General features: G+C 42.8%; 1 protein-coding gene across 1 annotated transcript; it reads left to right on the top strand.

Moving 5' to 3' along the window:
* Positions 1–26,798, top strand: frmd6 (FERM domain containing 6). Its single transcript, XM_080480076.1, has 14 exons — positions 1–171; positions 11,106–11,394; positions 12,106–12,196; positions 13,356–13,435; positions 14,982–15,058; positions 15,159–15,345; positions 17,778–17,933; positions 18,045–18,110; positions 18,965–19,033; positions 21,751–21,925; positions 22,539–22,847; positions 22,961–23,092; positions 23,297–23,388; positions 24,766–26,798. Exons 2-14 carry the CDS (start codon positions 11,296–11,298, stop codon positions 25,054–25,056), a joined length of 1,824 nt encoding a protein of 607 aa, XP_080336202.1. The 5' UTR covers positions 1–171; positions 11,106–11,295; the 3' UTR covers positions 25,057–26,798.
* Positions 26,799–27,706: the final 908 nt, after the last annotated feature.

The following is a 27,706-nucleotide window of genomic DNA, read 5'->3' as shown; positions in this document are numbered from 1 at the left end:
GAACGCAGTGTGGCTCCGTTTTCAAGAGAAGACGCCGACCGACGTCTGCTCTCTGAAACTTATTGAAGTCTTCTCAAACTGAGGAGTTCCTCGTTTTCTCCTATTTAAACACCCTTGTTTGGATTAACCTATGTAAAAGGATTACGTTTTTTTTTTCATCCTGTTAAAAAGGTAAGTTGCTCCCTTTTTCTTTTCTTTTTTTGGTGCCTGCATTCCTCAACCTTCTTTATCCAATTTTATCACCTGAGCGCAGGAGGGTTTTCATCGGTTCAAATTTTTGCTCACTAATCCTTTCATGCATATGAAACATGTATGTTTTGTTTATCTATTTAGGAGTCAACACGACTATTTTGGGCTGTTTTAACCCATCTCAGTTAGGACCCAGACGCTGCGTTGCTTCATCGGCAGTGATGCTGCCAGGAGATTTTACTGTGTTGTGTCATTTCATCGCTACAGGAAAAGGTTATTAACATGTTTTAACCATATAGTTATTCCTCTCGTTTATTTATTTATATTATTATTATTTCTTAAGACTGAAAATATGGTTTCTCGTTCAAGAAAAGTGTGTCTATTCATTGTGATTTACCTACAATAAGAAAAACAAACAGGTCTGGAGGTAGCCATAGTAGTGTACTTGGCGCACTGATGCATGTGAGATGCCAAAGCTTTAATGACTGAAAATTAAGTGCTTCCTTTGCCAAGATGTCCTGCTTGGTGCTGTGAAAATCCCCGCTTTTGTTTTCTTTTTTGCGCAAACGGTGAAGTTGTTGTCTTAGCACTCAGGAATGCCAACAATTTCCCCTTTGTTTAATGATACACCAGGCAGCACTCAAGCACAAGAAAGCTTTTAGGAATACTGTCGATTTCCTGCAGATATGCAGCTTATTAAAAGCTTAAAAACACTGCCTCACTCCATTAAGGTCAACGTGAATTGTATTCAACTGAATCATCTTCGTCCATACTTAACTTGTCATCTTCGCTCATGTGTTCTTTTCCAAATCACTATGATAATATAGATGTAACAAACATGCACGATGTTAATTGTTCATTGAAATTATGATTTTTGGTAAGAGTTTCCCCCAAATTCAGTGGTTATACCAGCACCACAGCAAAACATGTTAATCTAATATTGTAGCCACACAGACAGACTATTTCAGTATGTGTGTATAACTTAATGTAGAATTGATTGGAGCACAAATGAGTGCTTCAGTCTATCTTAATTATATTGAGACTGTATCTTGAATGAGCTCACAGCCATAAGATATCACTTTAGTTATCTGGTTGATTGAGTTTCTCAAGATCTTGACTCATAGTCTTCAGGCAGAGGGAACAAATGGTATTATTGTGTAACCTGATGTACATTCATGGTCTCAAGACAGGTAAGAAAAGTTTTTCTGCTCTCTCAAAAAGACCTATTTACGGAGAAAGTATATATTTTGCATTGTCCCTTGGAAGACACACTGATAACTACCATTATATAGAAGTATTCATGTGCTTAAGAAGTGTGGACATCAAGGAGGTTTCTGTATTTCACAAACTGTCCATTTATAAATGAATCCAAGACTTTTGGCCGACACAGTCAGTCGGGGGATCCCCTGTTAACACTTGAAACGCATCCAGGACATATGGCAGGTTAATCAGCTGCCTCATGTGGCCCGGCTACGAGCTTTCTGTGCAGGTCTCCGTTCCAGCTGTAGAAGGGAAGCGGAAGAAAAACAATCCCAAGTTTTTGAGATCGTGACTCTTGCCTTGGCTCGGTGGAGCAACGGAGAGCAAAGTGAATGGTGCAGGTGCCGTCGGCACAGGAAGAGCCCTGCTGGAGGAGGAAACAAAAAAGGAAACGTGTGAACAAAGATGGTCGGTGTTGGAGAGTCAGTGACTCATTCAGATGAGTGAGTCTCCTTAGGAATGTGTGTCAGGATGGTCCATAATTGCACAAGGCATTCCCCTCGTCTCGAATTGACTAAACTTTCTGTGAGGAACAGATTCTTGCTCTGGAACTTATGACCTTCCTTTTACCTCGCTGTCATGCAGCCACAGATGACCATTTAGATCACTTCTCAGAACGTCAGAGATGCTGTTTTTCTGGATTCATCAGCGATTTCCTAAGTATTAAACTCAGCATCAAAAGCTCAACTGAATCCTTTGCCTCGGGGCCGGCTTTCTCTGTTGCTGGAGCTGCTGCATAAATACAGAGACTGCTCGACACAGTACACAGGAAGAAAGCATCTGTGGCTCTACACATCGGCAACTGGAGATAAGTTATGTACATTTTACATAATCATCTCTTCGCAATGCAAATCCTCCCAGGGAAGACCGGTACACGCTAAGAGGGGACTTTCATACTTCTTCAGACTCTGGTTTGTAAAATGCTTTTGTTACCTTATACCCCCGTCTACCTCTGGCCTTGTTTCTTGAAGACAAGTGAAAGAGGAACTGTATTTTAAACACGAGGACAATTTGATTTGGGAAAGAGCATGCCGCCGCTCTATGGGAAAAGGATGAGATTACTGTTATTGTCATGGATTTTGGGAAACCCTATCTTGTACCAGCCTATCGCATGTCATATTTGTCTGCAGTATGAGGGTGTGCAATGCGGTCAAATCCTCATGGTGTCCTCGTGTAAGTTATACAGTTGCCCGAGGCTCTCCGCTGCAATCAGTAGACACCATCTAGTCCATGTTGCCACTTTTATGGATTCAAGTCTCGTATCTCAGGAAAGTCGGGTTTCAGCCAACCTAGTTTTCAGATTGGCTGCATGTATTTTTTATTTTTTTTCTGAATTAACCTCGTGTTTTGACTGGCGTCGTGGCCCTCTGAGTCTTCAGAAACGGTCCAGTGCAGACTGCACACATGCTGACTTTCAGCGAATGCCTTTACCGCTACTGCGGGGATGTTGCATGACTCCCCCATATCCATGACCCAAGTACGCTGAGGAGACAATCGGTACGTTCTTCCTGCATTTCTCTTCCTTTTGTTCCTTTTCCTTGGATTGTGTTTTTTCCATCGGCTTTCTTGGCCTCCTCAGTGAGATTTAACCTGCAGCCATGCCCCCTGAGGATTTTATCAGCTTGTTTCATGTGCAGCTTTCACTGTTTCCTGCAGGATGTGTTGTTGTATATGAGAAGGGTTTGTCGCAGGTAGATGTTTTGCTGAGACAAGAGATACACTGTTGGGTTCATCAGACAGATAGATTTAAGAATAAGTATTAGTTGTTGCTGTTTGTTTGGGTTTGGATTTATCTAAAATATAGGCAGTCTTTTTCTTTTTTTTCTTTCCATTGAGGTCATTTCAATGGTCCAGAGGGCTTTATAACTGACACTTCACCAGATATAGGCAAGTGAGTTAAAAAGTTTTTCCTGTTTAAAAAAACCCAAAACAAAACCCAGGACACCTCATTTTGGTCTTGTGACTCTCCTCAGGTGTGACCGTGTTAAACAACAGGAGACAATCCCGTTCCGACTCCTGCCCACAGAAAAGAGACTCGATCACCTGCGCAAACGTTTTTCTTGAGTCGAAGCGGAAGACCTTCACTTAAAACAAAACAACAGGCTTTGGTTGGGGTTAGTTATAATTGCAGTTCATGTTTTTTTAACCCTCTTCTTTAAGGCTGCTCGTGCTATTTCCAGCATACGTAATGGCTGGGTTGATGTTCCTGCGGCGTGTTGCACTGCGATTGCTAGTTTGGTGGTGTTACTCATGCAGAGTCCAGGCCTGAATGCTGGGCGGGGAGGGAAGGGAGCGACTGCTGACTCTGTTCTAACATGTCTGGCAATGGCGGCAGTTCGAGACGTGCGTGTGCGTGTGTGTGTGTGTGTGTGTGTGTGTGTGTGTGTGTGTGTGTGTGTGTGTGTGTGTGTGTGTGTGTGTGTGTGTGTGTGTGTGTGTGTGTGTGTGTGTGTGTGTGTGTGTGTGCGCGCGCTCTCACTCTTTGCTTAGAGCCACATGGAATCCAGATGCTTTGAATGTTCAAGTAATTTTTCCGTGAAGGTAGGTGTGCTGAATCTTTGTTGCCCTTGCTCACAGCACGTACATGTCAAACATACCAACTTTTGATGGGTTATGACTTTCAGTTTGCTGAACCAACAATATTCTCCACCGTCACAGTTTTGTGTCTGAAGTGTATATCATTGAGGGGAACAACACTACCACAAAGCCACACGATAAGATTGTCCGGCTTTGAACATATCATGGCTTTATTATCTTGGACCATCCCATTGTGCTCACCAACCGTCCATCGAACACCCAGCTCACCTTCAGTCAAACTAATGACATGATTACTAGGTATGATAGGTAATAAAGGAAATGAGAGTGACAAAAGTGTGGGTGAAGCAGACTTTGTTGGAAAAAGAGTAGCACTCAGCACCATTATGTCAGCCTCATTACCTCTTAAAACAGATATATGTGTTCTGGAGAAATATTCTGTAGGTACACTGCTGAGGTAAACATTTTCCCCAATGTTGTACGATCCTGCATAAATGTTGAATCTTGCCATTTCTGAGTTGTAGCAGCAAAATATAACAAGTGACACTCATAAAGTCCAGTTCACTCCGTATCTAACATTTGCAGAAAACATAACACAATCGGAACATGTGACAGAGGCAATTATATTTTGCATATTTTTGAAACTGAAAAGTGATGTGTAATTCGACCCGACATCTCTTTGCAACATTAGCTTGTTCAACAAGTCTTTAAGTAATGCCCAACAAATGACTCATCCAGTGCAGTCTAGAATCGTTTGTGCATGAAAGGTTGAAATTCAAAACCTGGATGTTCTTACAAATATGGATTCACCTCTCCAGTGAATTTGAATAATGCGTGCTGGGTGCTGAAACAGGGTTTACTGTATGAGTAGTAGTTTAGCCCGAGGCCACCTACTATTCCTCGATTCCTTTCAGTGAATTATATAACAGTGCCATGTCGCGTAAGGACATGACCTTCGGTACTTAATGAACAAGACTTCGGATCAGGAATGACACTCGAGTATTTACTTCTCGCATCATTGAATTCTATTAGAAAGCATGTAGTTTGTACTCAGTGGAGAAAATAAACTATTCGTGGAAATTCTGCTGAATCTGTTTGCAATGTGCATAATTACCCCAGTCCCAAACTTGCTTTTCATCAAACCAATAATGAGTCATTTAAATCTGGTTTTGGTTCTCAGTCATTTAATTTTTTTTTTTATCTGAGCCAGAAGCAAATTGTTTACACTCAGTGCAAGCAGAATTCTGACAGTCAACGCACAAATATCTGCGATCTGGGCCGGGAATCATGGGAGTCCTTCATAGTCTACTGTGTTTTCTCTTTGCATGAGATTAGGCTTAAAGGCTAGAAATAACCGTATATGGCTTGAAGGTATTTAAAGAAGAGCAGCTAAACATGCAACTGTTCCGATCAGCAAGAGACCCCTTTTTTTTTCTTTTTCTTTCCGTCTCCAGCACATTGACTGCAGAGAAGAAAACACATTTGAACCAAATATGATCAAATTCAAACTCCACCATGTAAAATACACAGGACAATGCTTTCTGTACACGACAACAGCTCATTCCCAATGTCACGACAAGAAGCCGGAATGGATGCTCAGACCATCCGGAAGTCCTGGTTTGGATGTTTCACGCATATTGTCCATGCTTCGTCTGTTTGGAGGAGAGAAGGAAAGTCTTACCCTGAAACCTAATGAGATCTTGTGACTGGTGTGATTTAGAGCGACTCATCAGCTCAGCAACATTTCTCATTAGGTGAATGAGCTGACCTCTTGGCAGGGAGCTGTTGTGGGGAAATAAAAACCAGTTCCCTCTTGGATCCTGTTATTGGCAACTATTTTTAGAAATTGTACCCTTTGAAAAAAAAAGAAACAAGCTTTAAATGTTTCAGTAAGGGCAGTTAGTTCATGTCAGCATCTGCTGCCCTCTGAGCAAACTTCCGATAAATAGTTGGTTTGTATTTGTACCGCTTACACAAAGCTAATTCACTTTCATTTAAGTTTTTAGTACCAACGAAAATTCACCAAAGAAAAGAAACTTCAACATTTAGTGTGACCACAGATGTTTCGTTACAGCATTTGGGTTGACGAAATGATGCTTTGAATCTTACTCAGTTGCAGCTGTATATGATTGTAGGCCATTGGAAATCTCCTTCCCTGTGTACGCGGCAACATTCTGAAAAGAGTAATCATTTGTTGCGTTCTGACTGTTTGTTTACACAGTGACAACAGAACTTGCAGAGTGCAACGTTTTCAAAATGTACTGGTTTCTGTGTAAACAGCGAATACAACGTTTCTGAACGGCCCAGTTCTGCACATGCACAATGCAGTTGCTCTCAATAGTTTTTTCCGCGATTCTGCAAGTAGCTCCGCAACAGTCACATACGACAGTGGGCCAGTATGACGAAGAAAGACAGTTAACAGGAGCCTGGCTGTTTTCATCAGCCTGTTCTCTGTGTGCATTGTCTCTAAAGAGAAATCTTATTTAGGATTATTTGACTAATCAAAAGTACCAAAAACATTCAGAGACTGTCAGAATTTAGCGCAATTCTTTTTTTGAATATTTAAACATTGTCCCAGAAATATAGTATTTGTATTAAGAGTCATTTGAAGCCTTTAATAACCATCTATTACAACCTTATCCGTTTTCATAGTTGTTGTCAGCCTTAACATGTTACATTTATCCTGAAATTTCCTCAACTAATTTAAATAGCTGCCACTCTTATAGGGTTATTGTCCTCCTGAGCGTCTTCGTCTCAGCATGGATAGGTAGCACCACTGGCAGGAAAAGCCCTCGTTCTGAGTAGGTCTATGTACAAATGCTGTAGTTGACGTGGACGTGCTCGGCGGAGTGATATTCGGCCTGATCGTTTCCAGCCTACATATTTGTTGTGCTTGTTTTCCTTTTCTGGATGAACATTCTTCCAAACAGCGCTGGTTTAGTGAGACAACATCTCCGTGTTTCCCACAGCACTGATTAAAAGTTTGTGTTTACTTGTACAGTTCTGTGAAGAGGCGGGTTGATGTCTGAGAGCGCCGTACCTCCCGCTCGTTACGGGTAGTCACGTGAAGGTTGAGTAGCACCTTGTCCTTCCGTGGCCAAGGCATTTAAATGACATTTAAATGTTTGACTGACTGGTCCGTACCATCTTCTAGATGACAGTCTTCTAGTGTTCACATATACTGAGTGTTAAAAAAACGTTCCTTTATCCTGTACCATCACCGTTTGGCTTCAGATCCACATTAGAATGCTGTGTGTGCTGCTGCAGGTTTTCAGATGCTGTCAGAGAGTCGCGGGTGCATGGAGATGGCGGTGTTGCTGCTCGTTGTTTGCATCAGGAATCAAAGGCCGCCATTGTTGGAATGAGAAGCAGATGTTAGTGAGGAATTCTCCTGACTGCAGCAGTTTTTTTTCCTTTTTTTTTCACGCCTAAGCTCCCTCCCTTTGGCTCTCTTGCTCTTTGCTATGTACATCCACCCTCTTCTTCCCTTTTGCTGTACCTTTTGACACGTGCTGTAACTGAAGCTGGAGTCAAACCGGTGCTGTGACGGCCTTCTTCTCCCAAGTTTTTTCCATCCTCTGCTCTTGCAACTCTGCAACAGTTGAATCCAGACACTTTTCTGATGTCAGTGGAGGAAAGAAAGAGGTGACCGAAGGCCTCTCTCCGTATCCCAGCGTGAGTTTGGGTGTCATGCCCGACTCTGGGGTTTGCCACGTTGACAGAACCACTGTTTTCAGCCTGAAAGGCAGGAGGAAGCTCAGTTGGCCGCTCTTTGTGTGAGTGTTGCTTTAGATGGACTTTTGCATTGCATCACACTTTACACGGCAGTGAAAGGGGGATGGAAAGCAGCAGTAATGTCATTATCCAGCACTCTTCCACCCCGTGCAGCATGGAAGAGAACCCACCCTTTCATTTCATGGTGGACATCCTCTCTGCAGTGACGTCTCATCTGAAGACCAGACATGACCCAATCGGCCTCTAAACGCATTTGCACTGACTACACACAGTTATGTCTGACTTACCCTGGTCTCCAATGAGCATCCGCTTTCACCATTCAACAATCCACAATGTAATAAAAGCATCGTACTTTATGGAAATCAGGACTCGTATTTCTGTCTGGAAATGTAGCGTAATATGAGTACAGCAGAATCTGCTGATCCTCAGGGAGACAAGGCAAAATGAAATGTGTGACTAATTCATACACTTAAATAGTTTTCACACCTCAATAAAAAAAAAAATGGAACCTTGCCCTTTTCCCATAAAAAGGGTTTGATCCAAGCTGGCAAACATCAAACAAACTCTTATTCTTCCGAACATGTCTGTGTTTTATGGAGACAGTGACTCTGCTCAGGTTGAGTTGGTTCAGCCTCTTTTCTATCTTAACTTACTGCAGCATTTTTTTCAATCTGGAGAGCTCTGTTTAAGGCTGTAAAAAACAACTGGGCTGGAAATAAGGCTAAAAGTATACTACAAATACATATAAGCACTAGTAAATATTGATTGAAGGGACCACAAAACTCAGTGATTTGGTGGTGTATTATTTTCTTTGTGACAACTTTCATTACATTGTGGAGTTGCTCTACTGACTCATCTGCTTTGTATCTGTTTACTGCAACGCTACACCAAGATTTAAATAGTCGTGACAATATGATACCAGAGAAGGAAGAAACTTTGCAGTTAACCTGCAATGTTTGCTAAACTGTTAGTGGGGGTAAATACAACATCCAATCTATTGTGATTTGAGTAAGAAACTACTGAGGCATCAGGGCTACTACATAGAGACCGCGACACTTTAGCTTTATTGTTTTGTGCTGAACGTTTCAAATGCCATTGTTAATTGTCGTTTCGCTAACTTTTTCACTAACAGCTTCTTCCACTGCAGGCCTTCTGCCTGCCACAGTCGTTCCTCTGTGTGAGAAATCGAATGAAAACACTGAGTGACAATTGTCTTCTGTCACAGTTTCCCACCACTGCCCCATGAAGAATGTCAACACTTTTTCTGTGGGAATGTATAATAAAATCCTAATTTTAGTATTGCTGGCAGTGGGTGTAATGTAAGGGTCACTTGTACTGTAAAATCACACTTGGCGTAAAGCTTTAATATCATGCTAACATTTAAAATGACCTTTTGTTTCGAGTTTCGATAGAGGTCAAGTGTGGCTGAAAGCTATTATATTCAATTCTTTCTTTCCAACAAAAAATCACACTGCATAGGATTTAAAGCAAATAATTCTCGGCGGGCGGTACATTCATCCCGGTTGACTCCCGTTGCTCTTCCGAGGAGAAATGAGTAATGTAGGGAGGCGATCCAATTAGGTGGTCTCGCTTCTAATTAACCTTGCTGCCATCACGCAGCTCAACCGCTCTGTAGTACAGCCTGACATATGGCCGTGGCAACAGAGCAGCGGCGCACTCGCCGCCGAGTGCATGCGTCTCGCCTGTCCTTTGCATGTATGTGCATTTATGTTTGTGTCTACGTGTGATGCAGTGGTGATGTGTTGGGCCAAGGTCAGCAGCAGCGCAGGGAGCCGCCCCAGTCATGGCTCATCAGCCCACTTTGCTGAGTAGCTGGTTGCCTGCTGCACATTCATTGAGCAGCCTTAATGAGAACTGATGCTGTATGTCAACAGCACGTGTATTTATGGCTGCTTTGCCCACAGAGCTCCTTGTCCCGGCAGAAACAAAGCAGTGTTATATGTGGACTGCAGACATACTGAATGGCCAAGAAGCTTTCTTTGGCTTTGCAGTGGTGGTCCAATTCAACATTTGAGGATGTTGTAAAGAGGCGTCAGTTCAGTCAGTAACTTTTCGATTTTTCCCACTATTTGCTTGTTCTTGTAAAGCAGCGATTTACTGATTTTTATACAGGCTTATCTGTGTGCACTTTTACTTTCTCAGCTTTTAGAAGCTGTTTTTTTTAATGAGGTGTGACTTAACTCTGCATTGTTGTATCATTAAAATAGTGTAGGCAGGCTCATGCTGCAGTAAAACGTTGTTTATGGTTTGCAGATGCAAGCGCTGCAGGTGAAGAACTTCTGAGTTGTTTCCACTGTGAATCAACCATAAAATCTCCCACTAAACCTTTTCAAATGCTAATAGTGTTTCCCTCTGTTATGTGATTCCTATTAGTATCCCTCCTACCTGTTATCAATGACAGCCTGGGCAGGAAGAAGTGATAATCTCCACTGATTGTCCTGTAACATTCTTTTGTGTGGTCTGAGACTTTTCACACCCTCTGTAGATCTCGCATGTCCTCAGGCTCAGTTCAGACTGTGAGCTACTTCCAGCCTGTATCTGTTAAAGTTTAAGGTGTGTATGAGAACATACTGATGTCAAGCAGGTTCAGACTTATAGAAGATTTGAGTAAAGCCACAGCACTATACCAGCACATTGCAGATCTCAGGAAAGAACTTAGCTTTTAATACGCACCACTGCCTGCGGAACAATGAAAAGGTTGGATGGTATTTTCTAATGCTTGTTTTCCCATGTCAGCATCCACTGACTTCACTTCAAAGACACGAGATACGTTATGGGGCAGAGGAAGCTCTTGCCTGACTGCTACGTATGTTTTCAGAGAACAGATAAACATTTAAGCAACAGACTAAAGTGAGTCAACAGGACTGAATGAATCACAAAAGTGATGCCAGGAGGAAAATTTGGAGCTGTTTGTGTTACAAAGCCAACAGACATGTAAACCCCCCGTGCATGAGCTTCTCAACAGGTATTTGAGTGACTTCCCCAGTGCTTTGAAGCCAAGGTTCTCTGCAGGACTTTTTCTTATGTTGAAGAAAGAAGGTGTCATGAGTCGTGTTATAAAATGATTTTGAAGGTGATTCACTTGGCCAGTGTTTCCATTGTTTGGTTATTACGTTTCATCACATCCTCTCCCGACACTTATTCACATGTTTCTCTGAAGTCATTGATATTCCTCTGAAGTTGCATCGGGCTGTCCACATTTTGTTTTATTCCTTCTATCCTTTTAGAGCCCTTTTAAATTAAGTGCTCTTTTTAAATGTTAATTTAGATCTTAAAACAATTTCTACAAATGTTGCCTCCTCCACACCTTTACAGTTCAATCCTCTAACTCCAAGTCCTTTGTCCTCTCTGATGTGTCTTTGCAGTGGCTGACTGGAGCTCGGATCCCCATGTCCTGTCCTATGAGCACTGCTGGGCCCGCTGAGCCAGTCGGTGTATCCGCGCAGGGCTGCAGCTGAAGCAGGAGGACAGCGGTTAGGTGGAGGCGGGCCGTCGGAGGGCCCAGAGCCCCAATAGCAGGCTAAGAGGCCTGTCCTGTCCTGAGCCAGACAAAAAATGAACAAACTGACCTTCCACAATAACAAAGCCATGCAGGACCGCCGCTGTGTCTGTGTCTTTTTGCCCAATGATGATACACTCAATGTCATCGTCAATGTGAGTAGGCCTGCTTTCTCTCTATTTTTATCTTTTTATGGAAATGTTTAACTGTTTGGGACATATTTCTATCTGATATTTGGTTTTGGGTGAGAGGTGAGAAGGGAAGATGATACCATTGCTAGATTTGTACAAGAAGATTAAACTTTGCAGAACAAAAACAAGAGAAACAAAAGTAAACAATGATAACAGCCCAACAACATTTCTTACTTGTTTATTAAATAAACCTTTCTTAAGGCATCATGCTATTACTAATGCCATAATTATTAGAGCATGATAAACAGCCTTTTTTTACTAAATTGCATTTGCGCCAAATTAGTTTGAATCTTAACTGAGCAGGGTTAGCCTCCAAAGCAACGGTCTTTTAACAACACTGATTGAATAAAAAACCTTGTACCTTGTTCTTGTGCCTTTTTTTGTGAGCGCCTTGCGTAACAGCAGTGGTTACACGTCCAAGGATGTTGAAAGACCGTTCTAAGTGGTGTTTGTCGTGCTTAAGAAAATCTCTATTGTCAAGCTTCAGCTCTGAATTGTTAAGTCTTTTGTTAAGTTATATTGAAATCAATATATCAATAAATAGACAACTTGAAACATGTAGACACTTGCTGCTTGTTTTCAGCCTAAAACCGGGTAAATATCAGCATTAGCACTCCGTAGCGAGTTTCTTCATCGAACGAATGCTGAGGAAATGTCTTCCTTTCTCATCTTCAGGTGAAGACTCTGTGCCAGGAACTGTTGGTGCAGGTTTGTGACCTTCTCAGACTGAAGGACTGCCACTTGTTTGGACTCAGCGTCATCCAGAGTAAGACTTAAGAGCTGCATGTTTCTCTTGTCGTGTGCTCCACACAGCCCATCCAGGTGTGTGGTCATTTGAAGCCACATTAAAACCGGGCAGTCACGTCCTCTGTAACGGTGACTTGGCCGAAAACCAGGAAGGAGCTCTAAATGTAGCGTCTCTCACCTATCTGTCATGTCGGCCAGGGAAACCAGAGCCCTCCTCGTCCTGACTGCTCTCCATTGTGTGCTAACTGAAGTTGTTTTTCACAGTGACGAGGCTCAGGGAGGGTCGTGTGTTTGGAGTGAGTCACTGTGTCTGTGCTGTGGAGGGGCAGACAGCGGGTGACAGTTGTAGGCAGCTGCAAAGGGAGAGTAAATTGCACGGGGCAGTGTTTTCAGACAGCTGGCCTCCAGATGAGCCAATGGCGGCACAGCAGGTCAGTTGAGCAGGAGCCAATGGGTCTGATTGTGGGACATTCCTGAAGTGCTTGTCTGAACAGCGTGAAATCCCCAAGGCAAACAGAGGCCACCCATTCCCCGTGGGTCACCCACTGTCCCCCTGACCACGACATCTACACCAGACCCAGGGTGGGAGTAGCCTGTGCTGCTTTGCGCAACAGAAAACGAAGATGGGAAACAAATCTACCGTCTTACCATCTATACATCTCGCCCATGTATCTTCAAAACTTAACTATAAGCATTATAATTGATCAGCATATTTTGTGTCATTATAGTGATTTACTGATGTCCAGTATGCTTTACATGTGTCAAATATAGAATCACTCACGATCACAGTCATCTTTCCAATGTTGAAATATGCATGGGCGTACGGTCAGGGAAGCTCTGCTCTTGTATTTCATGTGCTGCTTTTTTAATGGGTTCTTATTGTATAGAACCCAGAGTTGTCAGATCAGCAGGCTGCAGCTCATGAAAGCTGCCACTTCAGTCGCAGATTAAGACACGGCAGTGTGAGGTGACGAAATGAGAAGGAGCTCCAGAGGCTCACACTACAAAAGGAAGTGCAGCAGCTGTCTGATGTGATTGCTCTGAGGCAGCCTTTGAACAGGGCCCATTCAGAGGGGATTTCTTTGTGCACACATACACATGAAGACACCTATATATCCAGGTGTGCACACAGTGGTGCCACAGACTGAGTCTGAGTTAAACTTGTGCCTCTCCTACAGATAATGAACACATCTATATGGAGCTGGATCAGAAACTGTCTAAGTACTGCCCCAAAGAATGGAAGAGGGAAGCCAGCAAGGTAAGAAATGATGTGCTGGATTATGACTTTTTATGAAGTCGAACTGAAATCTCTTGTTATTCTATATTAACTTCATTTCAATAATTCATTCCTGATTATTAGAGAGCGTTAGTATCAGCAAACATAAATATGAAGCTCTTTATTCTATTCCGACTGTGTGTGTTTGCGTACTGTTCTGTGTGAAAGTGTCATGCGCTTTGGAGAACCCGTTGTTATGTTATGTAGATGTAGTCCTTCTCAGTGCCTTCTGGCTCTTCCTGTCATCAAAGATTGACTTAGTGATGCTGAGATCAGAGGTCTGTGTAAGTCAGACCTCGCATTGCAGGACATTTTGTTCTTCTTGTGGGTGGAGATAGCCTTTTATGACTGGCTGTGTGTCTGGGCTCATTGTTATGCTGCAGAGTTAAGTTGCGTCAGATGTCTCTCCACTGGGACTGTTTGATGGATAAGAAGTTAAACATATTCTGCGGTATGTGCCTGCAGAATCTGATATATGGCTTCAGCATTTTATAAATCTTTCTATCGCCCTTGTGCCGACTAGATACTGGTAGTAAAAAATTGAAAACCTCACAGTAACAACAAGCCACGATGAAGACACTGATATTATTTAATACTAAATAGAGTACACAACGAAAATCCAGAAACCAAGTATTATTTTTTACATATTAGTTCATGTAAGGTTTTTGTTTTTAATGATGGCACTTTGTTTTTCGGCTGTGCTTTTTTTTTTTAAAGTGCCATAGAGTTCAATTGAGTAAGTCAATAAAACCTTAAGAGGTCCTACATTATCCATTCATACTTAGTGGATTTAGAATTAGAAATATTTTCTCATCCAACCCGCTAAACATACAAGAAAGTCTGGGTTCAGTTCAATCCTGACTGAGTCAGACAACCAGAACAATGTGGCAAAATACAACAAAACATGAAAGACTTAAACATTAAGTAACATTAAAAATAGAAAACTTTGTTGGTTAAAGCTGTTCTAGATGCCACAAAGAGTAAAATCAAGTCAATAGCAACAGTACAGCACAGAGTAAATATTTGCTTTAATTAAAGGCAGCAGAGGGAAGGTCTTCGGTTTCAGCGATCCTGCAATTCTCTTGGCGCTTCTTCCAAATATTTGTTGGGTAAAAACTAGTTGCAGCTTCTGCATGTTTTGGTCTGATCCTGTAGAGATGAAGCAGGTTTGATCCGGTCGACCTGGGAGGCTGAGGAGGTTCATAACAATGCTGTAGATAAGAAATGTATTTTGAGCTGTGGTTTTTATAATTCTGTTTACCGAGTGTCATGGGGCCTGTCTAAATACAGTAATATAGATATTATATGGTATGCTCTATCTTCTTGCTTTTTTTGTGAAGAAAAGCCAGATCGGCTAATTTCTTAAAAGAATGTTGATAGTTAGAAAAGTTAAAAAAGTATGTATGTCAATGTGATGTCTGTGTTTACATTGACCACCTGAGGACACGTGACTTTAAATGTTTTTCTCATTGCTGTTTGCAGGTAAATATTAAATTCCCTTTGTTGAAGTAGCGTGTTTGTTTTGCAGGGCATTGACCAGTTTGGGCCTCCGATGATCATTCACTTCAGAGCTCAGTATTACGTTGAGAATGGAAGGCTGATAAGGTCAGTAAAGCCATGGCAATCTGCACTAAACCCCCCCCCGCTCAGTTTCACTCCACCTGTCCTGAAAGCTGGTTAAATCTGCCCTCCGTCTGCCCTCCAGTGACCGAGCGGCCAGGTACTACTACTACTGGCACTTGAGGAAACAGGTGCTGCTCTCTCAGTGTATTCAAAGGGAAGAGGCCTACTTCCTCCTGGCAGCCTTCGCTCTGCAAGCCGACCTCGGCAACTTCAAACGCAACAAGCACTTTGGGAAGTACTTTGAACCCGAAGCCTACTTCCCTCCATGGGTGAGTGCATCTAACACATATCATATGTGGGATAAGTCGCTGCGTGCCAGACGTTTCAGACAAGAACCAGTAGTTGAAGGCGACTCGTTGTTATTTTTCACACTTTCACACGTAACCATCCCAGGTTTTGTGGCAACAATATCAGAAAAATCCTTTAATTACTGAGGAAATGGTAATATTTGTTCTTTAAAGGGTTCTTTCCTTCACTTTTACACGTCTACATCTTATACGGTATTTGGGGTGATTTCTCCTTTCGTTTGTAGTATTCTTTTAATTATTGTCTTGATTAAAATTGTAATGACTACGATGCCTGGATTTATTTTAATTTTATAGCTGCAGATTTTTCAAAGAAAGTGCAGTGAGGACTTTAGTAATGAACCATATACAGTCACAAAGCTCTATTTCTCTGATTTCTGGTCGTTTTTGTTTTGTTTTGTTTTTAAACTTATTTCTGGATATCAGAAATGCTCCAGGAGTTGTGTTTATTACAAAGTAAGCATGCATAATTCTATCGTTAGTGACAGGTTAAGAATATAAGGGTTAACAAGTGTGTCGAGATTTGTCAGATTTGGATTGATTAATGCAAACCGTGGCGCTGTCAGTGTGTCCGAGCGGCTCATTTCTGTATGTATTGAAAAAAACGCTGTTGCGCACCAAGCACACTGCCTCCAAACAAGCTCTGTTGTGGTTTGATTGAAGCATGAACACAGCACAGACCAAAGACATCCAAACCAATCGTACCCAGATGTGACAGCCGTTCAGACCACTGCCTCCTTGCAGTGGATCGTCATCGCTATGTCAACTTGAGTACATTCCGTAGGCTAATCTGAGCTGTCAGCTGATGAAAATGTCATCATTATAATCCCATGAGTACTTAAACCAAGCACTGTTATGAAATTTGAGAAACCTCTGTCGCATAGCTCTGTGTGAGCAGTCAGTATGATGCCTGGTTACAATATTTGGTCCAATGTTTCAAAAAGCCCACATAAACATACAGCAAACCAGAAAAATCCTTTTTAGTTTTTTTTTTTTATTGCCTCATTTCGTCCAGACCATAAGTTGGAACACAACCTCAATGTCAAATTTGAATGAACAGTAGGTCTAAAACAGTATTAGAGGTGTTCTGGGCATGACCAGCTCGAACGAGGCTCAGGGGTTATTCTAGATCTGTTAAAGCACGGCGACTTAGTTTTTCATCCATTTTCTATAAAGACCAGGTCAAAACAATCAAGCCACATTTTTGTCCACATTTTTTCAGAAAAAAAACCCTGTAAACACAGGTTTAATAACTTATTGAAAATAGACAAACAATAGATATTCAGGGTGTTTAGACAGTCACTAGCCTCCACCACCCACTATTAACTTCTTGATGAACTCATGAGCTGCAATCACGATGACGTCTAACGTATCCTTTACTTACCTTTGAATCTCCTTCTGAAAATAGTGTCAATTGATGGATTACAGTTTAATGTGCATTCGGGATGTCAAACTAAGTAGTTTTGTTTTTTTTGTCCATAATAAACATCCAGGTTATTTAATTGCCATCTGGTACCCAGAAGCTCAATGTTGGTGTTTAACAATGAGTAATGCAATAAACACATAATGTATCAGACTGGTAAAGCCGTCTGTGGCAAGTCTGTCTGCTTTAGCCGTGAGTCACTGTGAGTCTTCTTGTACGCAGCATCATTGACCTAAAGCTCAAGACGGGCAAAAATAAACCGCTGTATCACAGAATGAGGAGCTCAGAGTCCAGTGAAGGTTGTTTAAAAGTGTGTTTGAGTGTCCTGGCCTGCTGTGTGTTCAGTATGTGGGTCTGTAGCCACCTTCCATTAATCATCCTGACCAAACACTTAGCGACAGATCTACATCAGAGCAATGCAGGATAATAAGAACTGGGACACCCAAGTTTATTTTTGTCCCTGGAAGTGGTACACACACTTTTTAATCAAGAGAAATGCTCCGTCTGACGTTGCTATTCTCGCAACACCACTCCCCACCACGGCCTCTTACTATCAACCCTCTGAATATAAGTTCCACACCCCTCTGATTGCCCTCCACTTCCTGTGATTAGCCTCCAGCCCCCTTATCGCGACTCAAAAGCAGCAGTGACAGGAAATTGTCTGAAGATGGACAGCGCGTGTGGTTCCAATCTCCCTCAGATTTAGGCGCTCACAAAGTTAACTTCCTCGAGGAATCTTCAAACGCCGCCCTCAAAGCTCAGTGGGTGTGTTTCCGGTGTCCGTCTCTCCAGGTGGACATCTGTTTGCCCTGCGGCGGGCAGCTTCATTACCCTCACTGACAACCTGCGCTGCCAATCTGCAGTAATGAGTCTGTACAACTTCAGGGCAGCCAAGTCTGATGACTCTCCCTTTCTCTCTCTCTCTTTCTCTCTCTCTCTCTTTCTCTCTCTCGTTCTCTCTCCTCCTGATCAGGTGATAGCAAAGCGAGGCCGCGAGTACATCCTCAGGCATATACCAAACATGCACAAGGACCAGTTTGCTCTCACAGCTTCAGAGGCTCACCTCAAGTACATCAAGGAGTGCGCGCATCTTGACGACGTCACCGTTCACTACTACAGACTCTACAAGGTGGGAAACAGGAATATTTCCGATAAATTGAGTGAGGCAGGCATAAAAACGCTTGGATTGCATTTTTTTCCCCCCAACACAAGTCAAAATCTGATCTGTCTCTTCCAACAGGACAAAAAGGAAATTGAAGCATCTCTTACTTTGGGCCTGACTTTACGTGGTATCCAGATATTTCAGGTAAAGTTTCTTCTTTTGCTGTTTGTTGGCAATTTGGCCTGAAATACCATGCCAACATTTCGCACTGTTTCTGCGATAGTCATGTGCTCCACAATAACATACAAGTACTGAAAAACAGAAGACGTTGCTCACTTCTTTGCATCAAATGATTTTTCATAACATTTCACCCTGATTGCATAGTTGTGTAAAAGCGCTTGTGTCGCTCAAAACAAACCCTTCAATCGGTTGAACACATGACATTAATTCCAGTTTATAAGGAGTATATGTCCAGTCTGATGAGACTTAGGACAAGGTGCTTTCACAAAGGTTTAAAAATGAAAGATCAGTATGCTGTGTAAGGTTGTGGTTTGCAGTGGCGTCGTGTTTAACTGTTTTCATGCACAAAGAGATCACAGGGTTGATTAGAAATCTAGGTGTGTCAAACTCGTTTCTGATGAAGGATATGACATTATGCTGTATATGTGTCACTTGAATAATGTAACTCTAGAAATTATACAACCATCGTGACTTTAGTGTGCCTGTAATGGACTCATTAACTCAATGATTAAGAATAATGGCATTATCACAATATATTTTCTGAAATTATAGTTGTTGAAACATACTTGATTTGTATTGTTTGACTGCTGCTGCCTGTGCTGGAATATCACCTGTTTATCAAAACCCTCTCGCCTGTTTATGAAAACCCCTGAATCACCTTCATGGTTCTGCCTGGCTCCCGTCTCACTTGTTTTCAAATAACAAAAGTCAGTTTTTCCTCGTCTTTGCATTGCATATTTCAGCCAGAGCTGTCACCGGTTTTGTTCAATTTTTAATGAGTTGAAAAGAACCCACATATTTCTGCCTCTGTGTTGCAGAACGTGGGCTCTGTGAGGCAGCTGCTGTACGACTTCCCCTGGACCAACGTGGGAAAACTGGTATTTGTGGTGAGTCAGTCGCAGTGTCAGAACATGTTGCCCAGAGAAATATATTTCACAGTTGCTGTCGTGTGTTGTTGTTTTAAACCGGTTCCAGTGATGCTTGAACCTCGACCGTTGCCTTGCTTTTGGGGGATGTTTGTGAAAGTCTTATCCCCCCCCCTCCCCGCTCAGGGTCCTGGAAATTTTTATGCAAGGCTTCTTTTCTCCACACGGCTGTTTTATCTTAGCACTGCAAGTCCTCTGGAACTAATCAGGGATTTAGAAAGACTTTCCTTACACACACACATACACACACACACCCACACACACACTTACATACTGTACACGACTTGCATATTTTCATGCAATCAGCGGTAAGGATTTTCTTTTTAATAACATCTATACCTCTCGACCCGTGCCGTTTATCAATTATCCCTGGTTTTTGCCGTGCTGGTTCAAAGAAAGCCTGTTGAATCTCCTCTCCTCTGCTCTGAGTCAGCTTGTCGTTAAGCTGAGCGCAGCAGTCGCTTAATGTACTTCCACGGGGTTTGTGTTATCGCAGGAAGGCAGGGAAGCTCACCATACTGTATATGTGTTTCACTCTGACGGCCTCACGTTCACTACCAGTCTGTTATTAATCACAACCAGGGGTAAGTCATCGTTGCAGAAAAAGTTCACCTGTGGCTCTAAATGTGGCCGTTTGTTTATTTCTTTACAGTGGCGTGGTCTCCAGAGAGAGTCAGCTCTCTGAGGAAACTTGTGTTGTTGATTCGGAAAGTCAAAGATGTCACTCTAAAAGCAGGTTTGGCCTCTGGTCTAATTTGGGCGCCAACCTTGGCATCTGCTACACAGTTCACTGTAAACACATCCTGTTTTCCCCGCTCTTGATTTTTTTTTTATTTTTAAAAAAAATTTTGGTCTCCGCTCGGGCCGTCCGCAGCGTCGTGAGAGCGAAGCAGCCGCGGCGTGGCGTGGCGTGGCGTGGCGTGGCTGTGGTTACGACTGTGGACATGAAGGGCCTCTGGTGGTCCCGTCCCACCCTTCTCCTGAATAACAGGCTTTTCTCCCCGGCTCCACCCGTGGCTCACGTCATCCAACATCGCCGCTGCGGCAGCAGGCGAGCAAGAGTGAAGCGAGCAGGGGGGCGACACATGGGTCAATTAGCACCAGATGTTTTAATGGTTTCGGGGGGGGGGGGGGGTTGACTTTAGCTCATCTTTAAGGACAAGGGTTGTTGGTGCTCAGTGTTAGGAAAGAATTGACTGTCTCTGAAGCATGCGGTCACATTCATGCTTTTCTCAAGAACCAGAGAGTCGCCTGTGAATTGTGAAACGCAGGTCCTGTGGTGTTGGATCTTTGTCCAGCTTCTGGCTCGCCACATTTCGGGCTGGTGCTGCTCGGGATGGTTGCGTAACCGTCCCTTGTGGATTCGGGGAGTTTTCGATGTGTGTGTGGTCTGTTGGGGCGGTCTTACTGCGACGGAGGAAGAACGTTGAGCAGCAAGTTAAAATGGACTGATCCTGTGTACAGAGTGTGTGTCTGAAAACCCTTCTAACAACTTGTCACCCGACACCTGTCTGCTTCCCGCTATTTGTATTCAGTGACTTCGCTGCTTTCATCTATTTTTGTTTTGTCATTTTCCCTCGCTCCTCTCACTCCATGCCAGGTCGCTGTGAGAAGTGTAAGGCTAAAACAGAGAAGAGTGTCTTTAATAAAAACAGGCCATGAGAAAGTCTGTCTTCCACAAAATGATGAATGGGGGGGGGGGGGGATTATTGCTTTTTGGCTTTTTGAACTTATATAAAATGAAAAATGAGACTCAAGACTTGTGAAAAAGGAGTGGAAAAAAAAAGCATGGGCAGTTTGTTGCTAAGATGAGAAGTTTTATCCTCATAGTTTAAGGCAGCAGCGTGTCCTGGTTGGACTCAGGTCGTTCACAGCTGTCTACTGGCCAGTACAATTTCTCTATGGTGACTTGTTGGAGCTCCAGGGCAGCACTTTGAGGTTAAAGAATAATATCCAACGTGATGGAGGCAAAAGGATTTGCCCAGCTGTTTCCCACCCAGAGTTTTCCAGAGATTTAAAGAGGAAATTTTGGTGTCTCAACGATACCCCGAGTCCTGAAAAAAAAAAAAGAAGCTTTTATTGGAAATCGTCCGCCAATCGTCAGATGGGTTTTATAAATTCCCCTACTATAGAAAGCTGAATGGCCCACCTCTTCGTAAGGTTTAAATGAACTCGGACCCCGTTGTGGTGATATAAATACTGAGAAGCTCAGTTCTGGAGTCAAAAATGTGCAGCTCTGAGCATTTTCTCGAGGCTTTTTTAACCCAGCCTTCGCCTCCAAAAGCTCAAACCCTTGCAGAAATGTTTATAGGTCTGTATTGAAAACAACCCCGCTGACACCGAAGACAGCTGCTATTGGGTCCAGCGCGAAGCAGAGAAGCATCAACCCACCATTTTAGTTTTTTCCGTGAATCCAGCCAACATGTCCTCTCTCTGGAAGACCAACAAAACTCCTCTGCTTCAGTGAAATGAGGAACAGATTCACGAACTGCTTCTTGCTTTTTGTGTTGAACTGCAGGATAACTTTCAAGAGCAGACTTTGCTCTCACTCAAATTTGCCTTTAGGCCTTCCTGGCCCTTCATCGTGATATCAACTCTACATTCCCATTTCATAATCTAGTGTCAGTAACTGCTGAGTCCTGTATTCAAGGTTCTTGATGCTCTCATTCGTTTCTCAGGGGAAGAAGTTCGAAATCCTTCCTGACGGCCTGCCCTCAGCTCGCAAACTCATCTACTACACGGGTTGTCCCGTGCGCTCTCGCCACCTCCTGCAGCTGCTCAGCAACAGCCACCGGCTCTACATGAACCTGCAGCCCGTTCTCAAACAAGTCCGTCGACTCGAAGAAAATGAAGGTATTTTCCACAATTCTTCACATCGTTACTGCTGATGTCGTCAATATATTTTGTGATTAATCCACTCACTGGATTATCTGTTTTCTGGTGTCCAAATATGATCACTTTAATCGGTGTTCATGTAATTGGGACAATCCGCGATCTTAATTATAGTTTGGGGGCAAATATTTGCCTCTGATCAAAAAAATAAATGAGCAACAGTCCCATGGATACAAGAGAAAAACAAAAACTAATTAAAAACCACAACATCTTCTCTATTATCGACGCGGCAGCAAATATGATGTAAACTTTGTAAAATGATCTTAGATTGCATATTTTGATCATTTCTTTATTTTGGTGACTTTTGATTGCACAAAAGTAAAAAAAACTTGTTTCACTCTGAAGTTTTGTTCCTATTCAATAAAATAAATGCTTATGAATTGTTCAGTAGATTTTGTCACAGTTTCATGGATCCACTCTCACTTTTTCTTCCGTAATTTGATTATTCTGCGGCGCTAAATTAATGCAGTGCAAAACTGTAGGCTCTTCCATAATGAGACTTTTCAGTCTCTCCAGTCTGTTTTGTTGTAAATAGATTTGGCTCATTTTGAAATGACTTTCTGTCGGATTTCAGAGAAGAAGCAGTACCGGGAGTCGTACATCAGCGACGCTCTGGAACTGGACATGGATCATCTGGACAAGCGATCCCGTGCCAGCGGCAGCAGCGCTGGAAGTGTCTCCCACCACAAACGTCTGTCTCGCCACTCCACCGCCAGCCACGGCAGCTCCCACACCTCCGGCATCGAGACGGACAGCTTCAGGGCGCCGGGTCAGGCCCCGCACAGGCCCCTACGGACCTGCAGCTCATCCACCACCAGCCACGGGAGCTCTCACACCTCCGGCATCGAGAGCAGCGGCAAGGAGCGCATCCTGGATGATGACGGTACGGGCTGAAGATGATGGTTTTACCATTAATGTCACTAGTATCGGCAGCGGTGATCGCATTAGCTTGTAGTTCACAAGACGCTGAATTGAATGAGTTGCGTGTTCCTGCAGAGATTGAGATGCTGGTTGATGACCCCAAAGACTACGAGGAGCTTCATGAGATGGCTCTGGATCAGGAGTTGTGCATCCACATCACCGAGGACATGCTGACGATGTCGCCCGATCAGACCAACGGATACTCGGGTATGCTCCCCCACTGCTTCTTGCAGCCGGGCAGTAGCTCAGTGTGCAACAGACCGTCTTAAAGTAGCAGGAACGGAGAGCTCAGGATGGTTTTCATTACCTGTAAAATAATTGTTTTCAGAGCTGCTTACCGGGCTTGTCCCCTGGAGCCAGGCGAGCCGCGGGGGGACTGTTACTAAAAACAATCTGTTGTGTTCCTTCAAGGACTGATCGTTAAAGACGTCAGCTCCTCCACGTCCAGCTCCTCCGAGACCGTGGTGAAGATGAGAGGACAGAGCATCGAGTCTCTGCCGCAGGTAATCCTCCACTGCACTGTAGCCAAGCACAGCAGCAAGGCCAGAGGACTTACATGGAGAGGGGCACAGTTTACCGACTAAATCCCACGAACAAAGGATAAGCTTTCACAATTTACATTCCATTTAGTTTCATGTAAGAACCAAAGGTACAGAACAGCTCATGGTCCACAGTCATTGTTAAAAAAACAAAAAAACAGCAAAGAACATTTTTTCATTTGCTGTCCAGCGTCTTGCTCAGCATTGTGCTTTTGTTTGACATTTTCTTGATTGGAAACTTGAAAAAAAATGTTTAATGGCATTACTGGTTCTCAGTGTGGGCAGCACAAACAAAATGTAGAAGAGTTAAAGTTAGAAAGCTCAAATATCAATAGAAATTAACTGAAGGTACACATTTCAATACCTTTAATCCTTTAAGCAGGGAGAAAGATGTCACGTGGAGGAACTTTACATTTGAGCTGCAGCCCAACAGGTTTAGACTTTATTATACTTGTCATGCTCTGAGTGCTTCCAAAGGCAACAGACTGTTAAAAACTAAACAAGACCAAAGTATTCTAGGAGGCTTTTTCTGTTTTGGGGATTAGACTACATGAGAAAAGTGAGATTATATCAGTAATTTAGCAAACAACAGGATTCTCCATACTCCCGTGTTTTCTGCCAAACAAGCAAAGTGCAATAAAAACAAAATTACAGAGATCGGCGTGATCAATAATAGAAAACAAAAACAAAGCATATAAGTTAAGTACAGAATGAGAAATTATTAATAGGACAGACTACCAAAATAAGACAAAATAATCAATATGTCAAAACAATAACAGTCATATAGGGATATTTACAGAAATCGATATGAGAAGCAGTCTTCATAAAGCACCTTTCATAATCAGTCACAAAGCACTTCACTATGTGAAAGACATAGTGAAGTAAATATGAGAGAAGTTATTACAATAAAAGATCTGATAAAAACTACAGTTCCATTTATGTTGATTTGATTTGAAGCTTTTATTTCGAACTTTTAAAAAAAACAAAAACCAGAACATCCAATTACATAAACAATATAAAACAGTCAACACCATATGTCTTTCTCATGCACGAAAAGGAGGAGCAAGAAGATGTACTATAACTTAAATGTTATGAACTCAAAGAGACTAACTCACTGACGTGTGTTTGAAAGCTCAGCGGGGATCTCTGGTTGTTCTGAAGGTGAAGTTGTTGTAAGGAATGTTTAACATTTACCATCTTTTCAGATCTTAAAATAAACATATTATTAAACACTCGTGATGTTTTAGGAGTCGGTTTAACCCCGATCTAACTTTCCTTGTCGGTCTGGTTTCTTGGCTGTGTTCTAGTTGACCCTTTGCTCCCTTGGTTTTCCCCTCGCAGACGTCCTCATGCAGAAAGCCTCAGTCTTCCACCGACCGCCACAGCCAGTCCCTGGACGACATCCGGCTCTACCAGAAGGACTGCCTGCAGTGGGCGGAGCTCTGTCAGGACACCGCCCACAGCTACACGTTCGGCTGCGCCCAGGAGCTGAGCGACGGCGGCGGGCAGCAGGGATTGGCCGACCAGCGCGCCGGCATGCTGGGCGAACAGCACCCGTTCCCCATCAAGAGAACCAACAAGTACTTCTCCCTGGACCTGACCAGCGACGAGGTCCCCGAGTTCGTGGTGTGACGGAGGCCGGAAGCAGAAGAAGGCGACTGCAGGGCGACCGTATCGCTGCTCCGCGCCGCGCGTGGAGACGCTTCAGGCCTCGGGTGGAGAGAGGAGGATCGCAGACGTGGTTTCTATTCTCAGCAGCAAACTGGAAAGAAGCTGGGCCGTCCCTCCAGGCTCCACTCCAGATGTATAGAACACAATAAATGAACAAACATGGAGGGTTTCTGACTGAAATTAGGACGTAAGGAAGAAACTGGGTTCAAAAAGACTAAACGAAAAGCCCAGAGGAGACAAAAGGGATTCCTCACTTTATTTCTTATTTTTTAGAAACACGTCTTTTAGTAAACTCCTCCAGGCTGCTTCATGATCTACCTGCTGCATTTCAAAGTCATACACACAAGATGGGCTCCTCAAAACCTTTCTGTGGAGGACACAGAGGACAAATTCACTCTGAGCTACAAAACCAAAGACGAGAGAGATGGAAATAAAGTGAAACAGCATCTGTTTCTGCGTCCGCGCTCCGCCTGCAGAACTTTTCAAAGTCGTGCCGGATGGAAAGCCGGACCCAGAATCCTCCGCGAGAGTCTCTCATCTCCTGTTGTTTCCTCTCCTGTCTGCACCGCCTCACCTTACCTCAACAGGAGGCGCCGTGCGCCCGCGCCTCCCCGCTCCAGACCGGACTCCTAATCCTGTTACAACACAAGCCGACGTGCCTTCGTCACACTATGCAGGTGTCAAACTCTCGCCTCGACAATCACACACCTTCACCTTAGTCAACTTTTAAGCCATCAGAATTGCGAAGCTGTGTCTCGGAACGCCGCGCGCAAGCCTGCGCGGCCAGTCGAGCTCGTTTTCCAGCATTTAAATATCACAAAGATCTAAGATTTCACACTGTTTTGATGTCCTGTGAAATCCAGACGAGCACCTGCATGTTCCGACTCGCGTCAAGTTTGCACCCGCCGAAGTTTCCCTGTAATCTCCTCTCAAAATGGAGCTTGGCTGGCTGTCGGCCAAAACAAACAGCACGTGTCGATGCACACATGTACGTCTTCCGCTTACTCTCCTACTCCTGTTTCACCTTTTATTTTAAACTGGAATTTTTGGTTCTTTTTTTTATCTCTCATTCCCTGAAATCTTTGTATTTTTGTACTTTGTGCTTCACGTGCAGTCGATGTCATTCAGTATTACGAGCAAATGTAGGGGATAGTGTTACGAATGCGAGGCGCCGAACAAGAAAGACTGGTTTTAATCTCCCAGCAAAGATTTGAGGACTGAGAGACTGGAGCTGATGGGATGTGTTACGAGCTGTTAGGTATTAATCACATTAAGATCCACTGCAGGTGGGATGAGTGAGATCAGGACGAACAGTCACTGCTTTTCCACTCTCTCTTCCTCTCATCCACAGCAATAATGCCAATACTTTTATATAAATAAAGATCAATACTCACACGATCGATTTTAAACTTACTTTTAATCCCGTTTTATTAAAACCCACAAATCACTAGCATGGCGAAAAAAAGCAACTTTAAAGACCCCAAATCCTAATTACAAAACAAGAATTGCTCTCAGCTCATCAATGAAGTATCTGTTCCGTTATGTCTCAAACTGTGCAAAATCATTTTTAGAAATACTGAAAATGTTTGGCCTCGGGCTGCACTCGAGGGCATTTCCTGCTTCTGTAGACAAGAGAAAGACACATTATCGTACTCCGAAACGAAGATTAAAAAAAAAAAAAAAAACCAGTCATTGGATTTTGGCTCGGCTGAATAGAAAATGTTAAGTCACAAACAACAGCAGGGTAAATTACCATTAGTTCAAGTCAACATGAAAACCTCATGAAGAGCTGGAAAAACATCTGCGGCTGTTAGTTTAGGATGGTGATGATATGCAGCGAGACGCGGATCGACTGGAACCGACGAGGTTCTTGAATATGTCAATGAAATCCGGGACACACTTTATAACTATAAAAAAAATGTACTTATACAAAATGAATTACTGTCCAAACATCGTTTTCACTGGAGTCCGAGCTAAAATGAGCTAAAATCTCACTAATAAATACGACTTGATATGAAAAAGGCAAAGTTTATTTGCAAAACACACAAGGTTTGAGCTTCAGTTCTAATCTGTGTTGTTTATGGGTTTTTTTTCACATTAACTTTAAGAAATCAAATCTTTTTAAAGATGGAAAACTATTTAAACTATATAGTAATCAATGCAGCGGTCACAGGAGGAAGTGACACCAAGAGAGGAACTTTTTACCATTTCATACATAAATAAAGTCCTAAATTTTCCAAAAATAATCCATTAATGATTTGCCTCATGTGAGTCTTTCTGATCTCATCTGGTAATAAAAAATAAATAAAAATCATGTTTAAATTTTAACATTTCAGTCAAGTGTCACAGTATTCGTCCAGCAGATTTCCCTTAAATGTTCCCACATCACTTTTTTTTTGTTCTGTCATTTTAAGCCAAAGGGCATTTCAGATTTCTCCAAACAGAAATGAGGCGATGATGTTGTTTTGCTGCTTATATGTTTGTTTGTTTCTATTAGCCGCAGGTTTAAAAAAAGTCTTCAATGGCCTGCTTTACGTTTCAGTGCAAATGAAAGCAATGAATAAAGCAACTTCTTTCTTTCTTTCTTTCTTTCTTTCTTTCTTTCTTTCTT

This window comes from Lipophrys pholis, assembly GCF_963383615.2.
Source record: "Lipophrys pholis genome assembly, chromosome: 14".
NCBI lineage: Eukaryota > Metazoa > Chordata > Actinopteri > Blenniiformes > Blenniidae > Lipophrys > Lipophrys pholis.
The sequence above is the reverse complement of the archived record's forward strand: the minus strand, read 5'-3'. Positions and strand labels throughout refer to the sequence as shown.